Below are 16,178 nucleotides of genomic sequence, written 5' to 3'. Positions count from 1 at the left end.
TGCGTCTCAGTGTTGCAATTGATATTAGCACAGTTTATCAAAAAAAAAAAAAAAAAAAAAAAATCTTGCTAAACGTACGCTTTGCTGGTGTAGAATTTCATTAGAATGCTAGAGCAGTGCCAAGTGAATGTAGAAAATATTAGCTTTTGTGCGCAGATTTCCCAAAGGCGGTCAGCTTACAACAGTCGATATGCAATTTAATGTTTTATTTTCTTGTCAAATAAATCATTTTAACGCATTTTTTTAATGCAGTATCTCCTCCTCGATTCACATTTAATTAAATTTCATCATTAATTTGCGAATGGAAGGGTTTAAAAATTTCCCCGTATTCTTCCGGAATAGTGCAGAGTAATAACAAAAAAATTAAATAAATCAATAAAACTAAAAAAGTACAAAATAAATGCAATCCATAGGCACATTTCCAACAGATCTTAAAGAAAGCTAAAGCAAGCTAAACAAAATTCCACGCAAAAACAACATTATAAAATTTTTCTTTAAATTTTAAAAAAGCCAAAATAATCTAAAAAGATATAAAAAAATTCAAAATACTGTAAAAGGTCTCGAAACATATAAAATAAATGTCACAAAAATATCACAAAAAATCACGAAGAGCCCCGAAAAAGCCCAGAAAAGTTCCCAAAATACCCAAACATTAAAAAAATTTCAGAAAAGTTGTGCAAACTCCCTATAAATTTGAATAAACCTTAAAAGGGGAAAAATTGAAAAATAGAAAATAAAAGAAAAAATCGAAAAAATGAATAGTACCGAAAAAATCCGTTATGTAGTATAGAAAAATTAAGAAAGAAATGTTCCAAAAATATGACAAAAAATCACGAAGAGCCCCGAAAAAGCCCAGAAAAGTTCCCAAAGCACCCCAAAATGTCTTGAAAACGTAAAATTTAGAAAATTCCGATATTAAATAAAATGTTTGCAAATTTCAAAAAAAATTAAGCAAACTCCCTATAAATTTGAATACGCTTTAAGAGAAAAAAGAGGGCTAGAGACTCTCTCTTTAAAAGATACAAAAGATCTTCTCTTGTTCTGTTACACAAAAAAATATAAAATAAAAATAAACTTACTAAGAGGAATCAATTTAATAGAACAGAAAAAACGAATAGTACTGAAAAATCACAAAACCTCTAAAAACACAGAAAATCTTATAAAAAGAAGCTGGCATCGAAGTTTCACGAAAAATCACGAAAATACCCACAAAAAAAGATTTTCAATATTATGAAGCCCCGCAAACTCATGGGATAAACTCAAACTACCCCGAAAAAAAGTCTTGAAAAATTATGAGCAGTTCCAAAAAGTATTCAGAGAACCAAAATGTATCGCCAAAAGTTTGCGCAAAATACCTACGTAATATTGGGCACCGATAATGCACAAATAGCTCATATAAAAAAAGAAGAAATAAATCCCTAAATACTCTTAAGAAAATGTCAAATTATACCGAAAAATAACGCTAAAGTCCTAAAAAAAATTTCAATAAATATATCGAAAAGTTTCCGAAAATTGCCTGAGTCTCTAGGCACTGAAAATCCTTAAACGTTCCGAAAGGCACCAAAAAAGCCCTTAAAATCTTGCAAAGTATTGAAAAGTCATGTGAATATATGATTTTGTTTAATCTTTTCGAAAACCTCATAAATTTGAAAATGTGCATATGGGTCCCGAAACTATCTCGTGAACCCCAAAAAATTCAATACATGCCTGAAAGAAGCAGAAAATAAATTCCGTAAAGTATGCAAAAAGTTTCGAACAGCCCTGAAAAAATTCAGAAATCCTTGAAACATTCCAAAATTCGCACTAAAACTTTTGAAAGTTTTTGAAAAAGCCTCAAAAGTCAAGACAAAGTTCCGAATTGACTCAAAAAACAACGCCAAAGTACCCAAAAACGTTGAAATGAGGAATTTCGAAATCTTCCGAAAAATCGTAGTGAATTTCTGAAAGCTGAAAATCTGCAAATATCCTAAAAAGTACCAAAAAATCTTGCAAAGCGAAAAGAATGTAAAATTTGTTATTAGTTTTGTATATCCAAAAAGTCTTGGAAAATCTTCGATAATATCCGGAAGGCTTCTAAAAAAAATCGCGCGAAGACCGAAAAATTTAAATATGTCCCTAACGAATTACAAAGCGTACCGAATAAAAATTTTGATAGTCCCGAAAAAACCTTAAGAGCCTCAAAGATAGTATTTCTAACAAAAAGTAAAAAAAAAAAACATACTAAAAATCTAATCTCTCAGAGTCGTGGGAAAATCAAATTTTTTTATTCCAAAAATTTTTGAAAAATCTGTGACTATGTCCAGAAAGCTTACAAAAAATCCCGAGAAGACTGAAAAATTTAAATACCTAATTAAAAAATTACAAAAACGTACCGAATAAAAATTTTCCCGAAAAAAAATCTGAAACCCTGAAATATTCACAAAAAGTAAAAAAAAAAGTTCCAAACATCTAATATCCAAAAAGTGAACCCAACTGACCCGAAAACTAATGCTGTACTCAAGAACGTCGAAGAAAATGCCAAAAAAACGGAAAATTTACAACGCAATTAGTAAAATTTTTCTCATTTACTTTTGAGAGTGAATAACAGCGAGCTCTCTGTCCATATATGGAAATCTCTGTACTCTGATGCACTGAACTTCAGTTTTTTTCGCTTGTTTGTTATTTGTTATTTGTGCGCCCAAAAATAATATGTAAATAAGTGTACATAAATTTCCTTTTGTGGTTTTCAAATTTCAGTGATTTTTTTCGCCGTCAAATAAAAAGTTTGTAAAACTCCTTTGCTATGTAAAGGTAGGCAGCCCAAATTTAAAGCTACCGAGCTGGCGTTAATTTAAACGTAGCACTGTGCCAGTCAATCAACGTGGACAAAGTGAAAAGTTTTAAATTCTTTTTTCATTTTGAACTTTCAGAGTTGCTGTGTAAACAGATAATTCAAATTAAAAATTCATTAGCAAGTTGAAGTGAAAAAAAATTAAATGTGTTTTGTGCTACTGACATACCGGGACTTATTTACAAATTGAAGCTTAATTTTTTTGGTAACAAAATGTATTGATTAAAGCAAGTTAAAAATATGTTAATTCGAGTTAGAAATAGGTGCGTAAGTTTATATTGAATAATAAAAAAAGCCATAAAAAATTGTTTAAAACTCATATCGCTGAAAAATCTATAATTAATAACAGATTTGCCTAAAAGTATGCAGCATTAAGTTGAGTGACTGAGGTAATGATGATTATCCCCATTAGATGTTGCATATTTTTAGGCACACATGTAACACAGCAAGAGTATCCTGACGACTTAAACATCGCCCAGCGATCTCTAGAACCGCATTGCATTTCATCAAACAGCTGATGATCTTCTGTGTATCGCATCCGTATGAAGTATTTACTCGTACCGTAAGTGAGAACTCCTGACTTCCACTTTCAGCGCGAAGTATTTCAGTCTGGATACTATAGTTGCGCTACATCGAACAACTCCGCCTCCAGCGAAATTAGAAGCTCGCAGATTATTCGCAATTTGTTATATTTAAGGGTGACTTGTAAGTTTCGCGGTGTCAAGAGACTGCTCGGTCGTTCACTTGCTCATCTCAAACCAGGACAATGTCATCGGTGTTATCATCGCTGCTCGCCTCCTACGGCCACATGTATTCAGGTTTATTAAATTCGTCAACCCGAATACCCTGTCAGCAGGGAAATTTAGCCACTTCCTGCGTCTTTGAGGGTCAGCTACTTGAAGCGTGACCCAAGTAAGACAAGTGCCCATGGTGCGGGTAAAGTAAATATTCCGCATACTCATATAATTATTCAAAACGTGAAGTCTTTTTTAATCCCACGTTGTTAAGTTCGGGTTTCGATCCTACAGCAACCTCAAAACGCCCTGTCAATTTACTTCTGTAGCTTAGCATTTGCTACGCTACAATTTGCAAACATTTCCAATGGTCTGTTCCGCTAATCAGCCACTGCGAATTTTCTTACGCGAAATACAGGGTCTGAATAGGTGTCGAAAGAGATATTCGCACGGCCTTCATCACACATAGCCAGCCCAACCAGCCAAGCTCAGCGCGTAATATTTTCGTTCGCCAACTGTGAACTTCCCACACTCACTGCACTTCTTCCCCGGCTTGTGTGAACATCCTATTACAGCATCGCAAGACATTAGCACTCTTTGGCGGCAATATTAGGCTGCCGAGGAGGTGATCGAGGTAAACAAGCGATAGGAGATGTTTGTCTGGAGCCAGCTACCATACGATCCACAAGTTCATCTATCGGTGGTTACCAGATTTCCCATACTTACTTGAAGCCACTAATCTATGCACAAGTGTATCTGCGGCGTCTCATTGATACTTTCGCCGTTGTCTGGAGCGACGAGCGTGCGCTCGCCAACACTCTGAAACTAATACTTTGACCGATTTTCTCACCATTGTCCGAGGGATCGAACGCTCCACCGGCAGACTCACGTTGCTCGCGAGTTACTGAAACCGACACCATCATGTTCCCCATTCTTTGACTCCCGGGCCTGGATTCCCGGGCCAAGGCGCCGCTGGCCTTTCCACTGAGGAATCTAATTCTTTTCCCTTACTTATATTTTTTTTATATTCAACAATTTTATTGAGCTCGAGGCCGTTTTTAAATGAAAAACTGTTTTGAACAAGCAACAATAATTTTTATTTTTTGCAAAAATGGTATTTTTTTATTATTTTATTTGCCTAACCTTGTCGTGGAGAATGTACTCCGTTACTTTGTCATCCCTATTTTTAATGATGTCGTATACATGTTTTCGATTTCCCACAAATTTCTACACTCTTTGTGATGATTTTAAAAACTCAATAAAAGGGAAAATATATACGTAGGATTTTGGTGTGAGAATTAGACGAATATCTCTAAAACGACCTCACATAAAGGCAATCGAAAAGAAAATAAAATAAACCACCCACACACGTTAAAATTTTAAGCAATCTGTCAAAAAAGGGCAAAAGGGATAAAAACTTCACATTGTCACGCCTACACATATGCCTACATACATACACACCCTGCAGGGAAACCGCGAACTAGTGAAACAAATTTTTAGTTTCGTACTTTACATAGATATGTGTTTGGCGACTTTTTCGTTCAAATACGCTTCCATTCTGCACTTCGCAGATGCTTTTTCATAGTTTGATAATATAAAACAAAAATTTGTGTGAATATTTTAACATCTTGGGACCGTCTGGAATCTAACCGATACTAGCGAGCACCTCTGCAAAGTCAGCTACAGCGAAATGATAGTTTTTTCTTTCGTCTGTCGATTTTAGAACTGGTTTGGAACTATAGAATTTAGTTCGGAGCTATCGAAAAAGGGATGCATCGGGGGACAATTGACACTTCCTAGGACATCGTCATGTTAAATTCGCCAATTGTTTGCATACAAAAGAGATTTAACGCGCACCAGTACTGGGTCTAAACGTACTAGAAGCGCACCAGTTCAGAACTAGAGATTTTCCCTACAGGGTATGTATGTATGACACACAGATGTGAATGAGCAAAGGTATATGGGAACATAAGCGTAAAGGCTATAGCCGACGCAGGAAGCTGTTAAATGCCAGTTAAGGCAAAAGCCGAAGAGCAGATAGCAATCAAAGGGGCGGCGAGAAGTGCCACAGCGGGGAGAAAGAATGATGTAAATGGGTTCAAAGGAAAAAAAGGTTGCCAGTTCGGCTCATAGGCAACAAACAGCACTCGAACATTTTGTGAATTCAACGAAAATTGCCGGATTTAGTCGCCTTGGCGTTTGCATTAGAAAGTTGGCATTTTACTCGAAGTAATTCGATAGCAATTTTTGTTATTGTTTGGTGTAATTGCCGCAAAGCCGCAAAAAATAAAAATAAAATAATATTGTTCCTTAAACATATATGCAAGTACATATGTATGTACATACATATGAAAACAGCTGCGCTTGTGTGCGTGTATGTGGTATCAATAAATATTTTTAGACGCAAAACGGTAAAGTGCTGATAAGAAGGGTTACGAGCGGGTAGGGGAGTCAGTGAAGAAAGTTTGGGATGCGTGCGTGCGTGTTTGTATGGGAATTAGGATAAGCAGGGATACAAAAGGATTGCGCTGTTGTGGAATATTAATGTATGGGAAACATTAGGGCGAAATTTGAATGAGTGGAATTGGGCAAAACTGCTTTCAGGGAGTGTGTTTAAATTTTTGGGGGAATATAGGCGACGAATGGAGTTCTAACCAAAAGAAGGGACATTCTAATAAGATAAAATAAAATTTAAAAAACAAACTTAAATAAAATAAAATAAACCAACCAAAAAAAAATAAGAAATTATTGAAAATAAATTAAAACACAAACAAAGTAAAATATAAAACAAAACAAAATAAAATAAAATATTTATAATAGAAAATAGTACATGAAGTAAAAAGCTAACCCAACAAAATACAAATTTAAAAATAAAAGGCCTCACATGTTAAAAATAATATAAAATAAAATTAAAAATAAATTAAAACAAAAAAAGCAAAACAAAACCAAATAAAACAAGTAAGAAAGTCTAAGTTCGGGCGGAGCCGAACATTAAATACCCGGCGCAAGTATTAAATATATGTTTTCCACCTTTCCGAAAGCTACCGCTACATGATAAGCCGGGTGTATACATTTTAGGTAAATTAGCGTCCTTAAATTTCGAAATATTGCAGTTTCAAGCATATCTGAAATTTACCGTTATATGAAAAGCGGCCTCAATTTTAATTTGATTTCAACAATTTTCAACGGTTTGCTTTTATGTGGCAAGCACAATAACCATACCGAGCTTGGTACAAATTGCTAGAACGGTTAGCGAGATACATATATGTGATCACAAGTGGGCGGTGCTACGCCCATTTTCCAAAATTTTGTCATAAACGTATTTCTTGGTAAAGAATTGTTGCAATCATCAATTTTGAATAAATTAGCTTTGATATTTACTGATTTATCGAAGATTTTGTATTTCTCGAAATTACCGTTATATGGGATGTGGGCGTGGTTATTGTCCGATTTTAGAAATTTTCGGCCAGTTGGTATGCTGTACCAGGACCAACAACTGTGCCAAGTTTGGAAGAAATTGGTGTAGCGGTTACCAAGATATACACATGTAACCATAAGTGGGCGTGGCTACGCCCATTTGCCAAAATTTTGTAATATTCTTATTTTTCGTCTAAAACTCATTGCAAATGTCAATTTTGAGTGAATTATCTTCAGTAGTTATATTTTCAGCCATTTAGTAAGCTGTACTAAGGCCAACAACTGTGCCAAGTTTGGAAGAAATTGGTGCAGCGGTTACCAAGATATACACATGTAACCATAAGTGGGCGTGGCTACGCCCATTTTCCAAAAATTTATAATATTCATGTTTTCCGTCTGAAACTCATTGTAAGTATCAATTTTGAGTGAATTATCTTCAGTAGTTACTAAAATATCGCAGTTTTCGTATTTCTTAAAATTACCGTTATATGGGAGGTAGGCGTGGTTATTATCCGATTTCGCCCATTTTCAATACCATCCGTCCCACGCCCAAAAGAAGTTCACGTACCAAGTTTCGTTAAGATATCTCAATTTTTACTCGAGTTATCGTGTGCACAGATGGACGGACGGACGGACGGACGGACGGACGGACAGACAGTCACCGCTTAATCGATTTCTCTTTTCATTCTGATCATTTATGTATACATTTGTCTATATCTATCTCGATTCGTTTTGCCTGTTACAAACAACCGTTATGTGAACAAAGTTATAATACCCTTGTGCACAAGTGCGCACGGGTATAAAAATAAATAATTACTAAAAAGTAACAATAAAAAGTAATAAAAATAGGAGAAATAAAATAAAATATTAAAGGAACTAAAACATAAAGTATAAATAGTTTTAAATTAAAATATAATGAAAAATAGCAGAAAATCAATAGAATTAAAAAAAAAAATTTGAATTAAAATTCAATTGAAAGTAAACGAAAACAAAAAAAAAAACTAAAAAAAAAATAAAATAAAAAATAAAAGCAAACAAAAAATTACAAACTGTATATTTCTTAAATAAAATAAAAAAATAATATAAAATTTTAGTAAACAAATAAAAACAGCATAAATATAGAGAATAAAATAAAAATAGTCAAAAAATAAAATATAATAAAAATAACAGCAAATCATTTTAATTGAAATAATAAAAAATAAAATTATAAAATTTAAAATAAAAACATTTTGAAACTAAATAAAAATAGTTAAAAGAAAAACATAAAATAAAAATAAAATCTGAATAAACGAAATAAATAAGAATCAAATAAAATAAAAATACATACAAAAAATAAAGGAATTAAATAAAAAGGAATAAAATCAAATACAATATTATTAATATTTTGGCGCTTAAACTTTTAGTAAGTGTTTGCCGAGCTTCTCTCCCAATAATAAATAAATAAATAAAAATTGGGAATACAAATAGAGCAAAATAAAATGAAATCGAATAAAATTGAATGAAAAAATTGTATAAAAATAAAATGATGTAAGGTGGATTGAAGTGAAGTTAGAAAAATTGAACTGAGGTGAAATGAGATGAGAGAAAATAAAATGAAGTGAGATGAAAATGAAACGGAATAAGAAAAAAAGTTAAATGAAATGTAGTGAAACGCAATGAAAAATAAGTGAAATGAAAATGTAATGAAAAAGGAGGAAATGAAATAAAGTTGAATGAAAGGAAATGAAATGAAATTGAATGAAATGAGATGAAATTAAATCAACAGAAATGAAGAGGAAGTGAAATTAGAGGAAATAAATTGACATATTTTGGAACGAAATGAAAATGAAGTGAAGTACAGTCAAGTCAAATGAGATAAAGTGAAATTAAATAAAATGAAAAGGAAACGGGATCAAATGAAATGCAAATATTATGAAATAAAAGACAATGAAATGAAGTGAGACGAACATAACGTGAAATGAAATTAAAATGAATTGAAGTGAAGCGAAAACGAAAGGGAAGAAATGAGATGAATTTAAACGAAATGAATTGAAATGAAGAGAAATTAGTTGAAAAGAAATAAAATAATGAAAAATTAGATGAAATGGAATAGAACGAAGAAGAAGTGAAATATTGGTTAGCCATAAGCTTCTATTATTCCGTTTGCTAAAACCCGATACTTTTTTATACACAATTTGCCTGATATTTTTTTGAGTAGAAATAATCGACAAATTTTCCTTCTAAATTTATATCACTCAAAAAGCAAAGCTTACGACTTAAATATAAATCCCGAAAATTTCCAAATAAAACACGAAAAATTACGAAATTGCCTGAAAATTTCAGAAAGATATGAAAAAGTCACGAAAAAATAAGACGGTCTTAAAATGTGCCGAATAAATTGTCGAAAAATGTAACAAAAAAAGTATTCAGAAAAAATCTGAAATTGAAAAAAATTATTATTTTTTCTGCTAATAAAAATATTAAATTGCCTCTGTATTTTTTTTGTTTTTAATATAAAACCAACTTTTATTTAGAGCTACTGAGTATATGTAAAAAAAAAATGGGTTTTCTGTCATGTACCCATTTAAAGCAGTCGCCAACCTTTGGGATTCAGTCTCTCCACCGAAAAAAAAATACCGGCCCCTATTCTCTTTTTACTTTCTAAACTACTAATACTGCAACTTTATGGAAGCTTTATTGCATTCAAACTCTTTGCAGTCGAAAATCTCATTTCCAAAGCGCCTAAAAATCAAATGCCAACAGAACATAAAAGGACATCGAGTGCTGTAGCAGCAGCACCTGCATAAACAGCAACAATCAAAGCAGTTAGCTCCCAAAACTCATAATGCAATCCAGCATTCTACCTACATATGACCCACTTTGTGTATAGAGGCGACATATTCCCCTGTTGACAGCTCGCAGTGGCCTTTTGCGTTGTCACAAGCCGGTGCGCGTCTCCACATGCTTTTGTTAATTAAAATGTTAAATAAACACACTTTCGGCTGTGACAGCACAAAAGCAGCGACCGGCAGCAGATATCAAGAAACAAGCATTAGGCAGGAACTCAGCCGTCAGGCTGGCAATTGGCAGGTGTTGAAAATTACAAGCGCAGTCGCTTTCGGTACTCCCGACTGCTGTCTTCGCCACTGTTCTGCCGGCATGTTGGTTGTAATCTGCTCTGGTGTCGTGCCTTTGGGCTTTGGCTGTTTGGCTGTTGTTATCATTGCTATGACGTTCGACTAACGTCGCGGGTAGTTAGGTGCCGCTTGCGGCATTTTCCAGCTTCCCAGAGTAAGCGCCTTCTCTTCTTAGTGCGACGCTTTACTCGCTCGTTGACTTGGCCGCGTACGCAGTCGTGTAATTTTTAAGGTTGTGCCAGACGTTTAGTTATAAAACCATATTACGTGCATATTTTAAATACTTGTAGCCCTTCAAGCCAAGTTGAGACAGCTGGTTTATTATTTATTATTTTACGCTCTCACTCTCGCTTTTGGTTAGCCTGCGCGCTCTCTTCTTTTAGAAATTAAATAAGTGCCTCTTGTTTATATCCAGCTTGCCATTTTTTAATTAAAATGTCTCACCTTGACGGGTATATAGTATTTGACAGCTTGACGCTTGCCTTCATTCCATAGGCTATCAAGGAAAATATTGCTTACCGCCAACATTTCAAAAAGGATATTCATTCATGTGGGATTTTGGTTTTGCTGACAGCTGCTCGGATATTTTTTTGTAGGTGCAGTTAACTGCTGAGTGGGTTGAGATGGTAAAAAGCGTTTCAAGCAATTGAAAATGTTGTAGGAAGTAAAAGAATAGTTTGCGTTGAAAGAAATCGAGAAGGAAAGATCTGCAAGACTGACACTCCAGAATTGAAGGTCACAGTTGCCCATTACTTTCCTTTATTTCATTAAACCAAACTGACCCTCTCAGAAGACAACTCTTCCTATCGGACTCTTCAGGGATACCCAGAAGAGTGACGCGCTTGCTTCTCAGATAGCCCGATTGATTCATTTGCGTTATTCGTTGTGACTCGAAACAGTTCCTCCTAATGTGTTAACGTGTCAATAAAGGTATAAATAGCATCGATAATGATATTGATAAAGCTCGATAAGGATATCGATGTGTACGTATATCGAAAATACCTCTGTGATGATATCGATGTTTCTTTTGGCAGCACCATCGATTACGCTAACAATAATGATATGGATTTGCGGAAAATTGAAGATACTATATCGATACAAATATTTATATTGAATGCAATATCAAAATTTGATATCGATATTGATATCGATTTCTGCAGAACTTTGTATACAAAAGTATCCATAGCAATACTGACAAATATATTAAAATATATCGATGATTCAGTGGAAGATCGACCCATCTCGGCAGGGGGTTCGAAAACGCCATTTATCTGCAATCGGTTGGAGATTGGCCCATCTGGTTCAAAAATGCCCTATCTTAGCTGCCGATGTATTGAATTTATGTTGAGATAGGGCGTTTTCGAACCGGCTGTTGGGGTAAGGCGTTTTTGAACCAATTTATGAGATAAGGCATTCTTCAAAAAATTTCTGAAATAGGGCGTTTTTTAGCTATTTGTTGAGATACGGCGTTTTTGCATCGGCAGCCGAATAGGGCAACCTTTCTCTTAGCCGATGATATGTTATTACTCGTAATATGGAAAGTTCAGTTCAACACAATATTGATAACAATAATGACGAATATATCAATAAGTCTATTGAAAAAACTCCTGCTACCTTAATCGATATGTTATCGCTTATTATGATCGAAAGTGCTATCGAAAATCCGATATGATTTTGCATCAATAGTGTTATTGAAAACAATATCGATATCAATAATGACAAATATTTCGATAAATTACCAAAAAAGTATATTAATAATAAAAAATGCGCATGTTAACGAAATCGATATGTTATCGCTTAGAATATTGAAAGTGCTGAAGAAAATTATACCGCCTATGCATCAGTAGGCAAATTGATAGGTGGCTATCGATGGCAATAGTGAGAAATATTTCGATAAATTACCAGTAAACATTTCCTTAAGCATACCAAAAATACTCTTGATGACGAAATCAATATGTTATCGCTAATGATATCGAAATTGCTGAGCGAAATTTTATCACTTGTGCTACAATAGTGGAATTGATAGCAGTATTGACAATTTTAACGATAAGGTTCCGGTGAAAACATCGATAGCTGTATAAAAACTGCAACCGATAAAGAAATCGAAATAGAAAGTATCGAGTGAAATGTCGAAAGTGCTGTCCATTATTATATCGCCTATGCATCAATAGTTGATTTGACAACAATATCGAGGGTAAAAATGTAAAATATACTCATAATTTTGCGACAGAAAGTCGATAATTGCATCAAAAATTCTCCTCGATGACAGGGAAGGTGATGTTGAAGAAAAAAAATCTATATATATGTATATCGATAGGGCAAAAAATAGTTTATCAAAACATTTATCATTTGAAATGTCTGCTAAAGACCACGATATTTATTGTGTTATCGATGAAATGACATCGATTATATATCGAAAAATAAATCGATAAATCCATTTTCGCGACAAATGGCGATATTTCTGCATCCTAGTAATTTTTTTTGTTCCAATCATTGCCAATAAGCAATGTACTTGCACGCCTTAGATTATGTTACTAAATTTTTAATCTTCATAAAAAAATCTATACTCCTTATGATCAAATAAATTTAGATAAACAACACTTATGCAAGTCTATAAACTCTTCATTCTTATGATCATTATAAACATGACATTAGCTTTTCCTAAATCCTTATTTCTCTCTGCTGCTATCTTGCCCAAGTTCATGAACACTGGCCTGTTAACTAAATTTTTTTTATTATTTTTTATTATTATTATTTGCTTTAGTTTTTATTGCGTTAATATTAACTTGACCATGGCATAGTGTTCTGTCGGTGGGTGCCTTTACTAACATACATATCTGAGTATGTATGTCATTATGTATCTATGTATGTATATCAGCATGTCCTATATGTATTTAAGTCTATTTGCTATTGTGTTCCTTTGTTAGTTACTCAATTCTTAGATACATACATAAGTATATTATATTTTTTTTTTTGCTTTCATTTCTGTTTTTGTAAGAATATAAAGCGATTTTGTCGCACGTATCGTTTCACAATAACAATGAAAATAAAAATGAATATAGAAATGAAATGAATTGTATAAGTTGTCGTTGCTTTTGAAAGCTCACAGGGATGATGGTCGGTAAGGAAGAATTGAATTCGGATTGCTATGAAAGAAAATTCTTAGGATGCAAAAAAAAAATGTTTACTAAATTTTGGCCAGAAAAAACTATAATAGATATGGTAAGTTTCATATGCCACTAATTTCGGGAAAATACATTTTTGTTTTTTTTTATGAATTGAGTGATCATAATGTGTCTGACATTACCTTTAGCCCTGACATTGCATTTATCTGTGGTCCAACGCCTAGTGCTAGCTATGCCTCAATCAAAAGTCTCACTAGCAGTCTACTCCAGACGCTCACACAGCTAGTAGCTTGTCGCACGTAAAACGTTTATCATGTTTGTTATTTATTAAATTTGTTTTTGCTAGTTTTCTCATTTCTCATTTCACATTTCCATTTATTTGGCAACAACCGACACAGCTCACTCCCTTTGCTGTTGAGTCTACGTTGCCTTTTATAAATTCATTTCGACGCTCATTCATGCTTGCTCATTCTGCATTGAGGGTGTATGTTTGTGGTATAATGGTATAATGTTAAAGACACCTATTCATGCACAGTCTAGAGCTTTACGACGACAATGAGCTGAAAATTCATAGAGTGGATTATATTTTTATAAATATCCTATAAAGTATACATGACTATTAATATGTACATTAGGGTGGTCCTTGAAAAATCAAATGAACGATTTTTTTCAACCTCCCCTCTCAATTGGTAATTCCACGGTCACAGATATCATATATAAATTTTGGTCCCTATTTGAGTCGCCTAAGACGGCTTCATAGGGTAATCTGAAACTTTGCCCCCTGTGCGACACGCCTTAACCGGCTGCAAACGAGGCCAAAATTTATATGTGATATCTCTACTATAGCAGTATCGATTTTGGGTATTAGATGAAAAAGAGATTAATTTAAGGAAATCAGATGTAAAAATTTGCGTCCGACATTTAAGAACCACCCTAATGTACATATATATTTGTATGTTTAGAGGAATATTCGGAATATTATTTGGTTGCTGGCATAAAACGTGAAAATTGTGAGAAAAAAGTGAATATGTAGGAAAATTTTTTGGCCAAATTATTTGGCATATTTTCGGGCGCACACACTCCCGCACGCATGAAAAATGTATGGCAAATACCCAAAATTCAATTTATTCACTTTGTTGCGGGAGACGTGCAACTCATGCTGATGCTGGCATATGTTGGTGGGATATTCCGGCAGCCGCAGCAGACGACAGCATCAGCAGCAACAAATAGCTAAAAAGCGAGACTTCGCAAATTTAACAATTTTAATTAATTGACAGTAAATTTTGCAACGGAAAATTGATTATGCAAAATGCGACAGGGTAGAAAAAAATAATTCAAAGCTTTGGCGGCAACAAAAATCACTGGCTAATTGCTTTTTGAAATATTTGAAAACTGCTAATTGAAAAAAGAATTACTTGAATTTAAATTTTTTACTGTCAGCAATATTTTTGCTTATTTTTTATGATCGGTGCAGTAAATGAAGAACTAGACCAAAATTTGTCAAGCTTTGAAAATGAAAAAAAAAATATACCGGATACAGCAAGAGCGTGGAACAAACCTCGGTTTGACAGTAACAAATGTTAATACTTAAAATTAATTAAATGTTAATACAACAAAAAACGATACCAAAAGACATCGCTAGTGATATCGATATTATTGTTGATTAACTGAATTATGCTAAAAGCTACAGAATTTCCAAATATCTCGAGTACGGGGCGAGGAAAAAATTTGAAAAAAAAATCACACATACACACATCAAAATTCTCTATAAGAAATAGTTTTTAAATTTTTTTTCTTGAAAAAAATTTCAAATCAAATTTTTTGATAAGTAAGACGTATTTTTGATAAAAAAAAATTTGTATTTGAAAATATGCCATCCCAAAAAAATGAAAAAATCACAATGGTAGCTCTGAGTATTGCGCAATATTTAAGTATAGCATTTTGGGGTGCACTCTACAATAATTTGAGTTAAGAATTTTTTTACACCGAAGTTGAGTAAAATGAGTACATTAAAAGTTTAAAAATTTTTAAATTTTTTTTAGATTTTTTTGGAGTATGCAATTTTGTAGCACATTCAATTTTAGTATTTAGCGATTGCAAAACTTTTAAGCTTTCGTTTTGCAGTTTTCCTGTTTTTCTGTTAAAAAATGTTGAACAATTTTAAAAAGTTCAGACATTTTCCAAATAAAAAGCAATATATACAACTACTTAGTCATTTTAAATTTCTTAGCTTTTTTTTTGCATATGAAAATGTATAAATGTTTTTAAAACTAACCATTTCTTAATTGTGATGAGGATGATATAAAAATTCGGAATTTTTAATAATTTTTTTATGCTAATTTTATTACACAAGATACAGTAATTTCGGACTTTTTGTTATTCTCAAGCCCGGTTGCGCCAAACAATTTTTTGAAATTATGATAAATTTTAAAATTGATTGGTGAAACCGGGGATTAGTTTTTTAGATTTTTTCTTTGAAACGATGCATTTTTTTAAATAATTTCATTACTCCTCTAAAATTTATAACTACGAGATTTGAGCAAGGCATCCATACTGAAAAGTAAGACGTATTCTACGTAACAATTTAAAAATTCTCGAAACTTAGTAAATATGCTAACATATGTTTGTGTGTATGTAGCTGCCAGGCGATGAAGCACTTGGAGTAAGCTGCTTAGAAAATTAAATACATACTATTCAAACTTCGCTGGATTGTTGGATTTTACCAGCTAAGCGAAAAAATAAAAAACTCAAAAAAATTTTGTTGCACACTTTTAACGCTGGTACTAGTTTTCAAACCGAATACATGCAATATGTAATGGTACGCAGTATGTGTATTCAAAAATAATTTTATAAAAGAATTGTTTTTTTTTTTACTTTATGAACACAATTAATGATCTAAATTTTGTATAGAAAATCAAAAATCAAAATTTTATTTATAAAATTATTAATTCTATAT

At 33.1% G+C, this 16,178-nt stretch overlaps 1 protein-coding gene across 1 annotated transcript in view; it reads right to left on the bottom strand.

Annotated features, from left to right (window-relative positions):
• LOC118748332 (high affinity cGMP-specific 3',5'-cyclic phosphodiesterase 9A-like) overlaps nucleotides 1-4,496 on the bottom strand; it is a 62,076-nt gene extending 57,580 nt beyond the window's left edge. The window contains exon 1 of the mRNA XM_036482707.1: nucleotides 4,415-4,496. Within this exon, the coding sequence (XP_036338600.1) occupies nucleotides 4,415-4,496 (82 nt within the window). The remainder of the gene's footprint in view (nucleotides 1-4,414) is intronic.
• Between the last annotated feature and the right edge of the window lie 11,682 nt (nucleotides 4,497-16,178).

The sequence above is a fragment of the Rhagoletis pomonella genome, unplaced genomic scaffold (assembly GCF_013731165.1).
Source record: "Rhagoletis pomonella isolate Grant_MI unplaced genomic scaffold, Rhpom_1.0 Rhpom_scaffold_00013, whole genome shotgun sequence".
In the NCBI taxonomy this organism is placed as follows: domain Eukaryota; kingdom Metazoa; phylum Arthropoda; class Insecta; order Diptera; family Tephritidae; genus Rhagoletis; species Rhagoletis pomonella.
The sequence above is the reverse complement of the archived record's forward strand: the minus strand, read 5'-3'. Positions and strand labels throughout refer to the sequence as shown.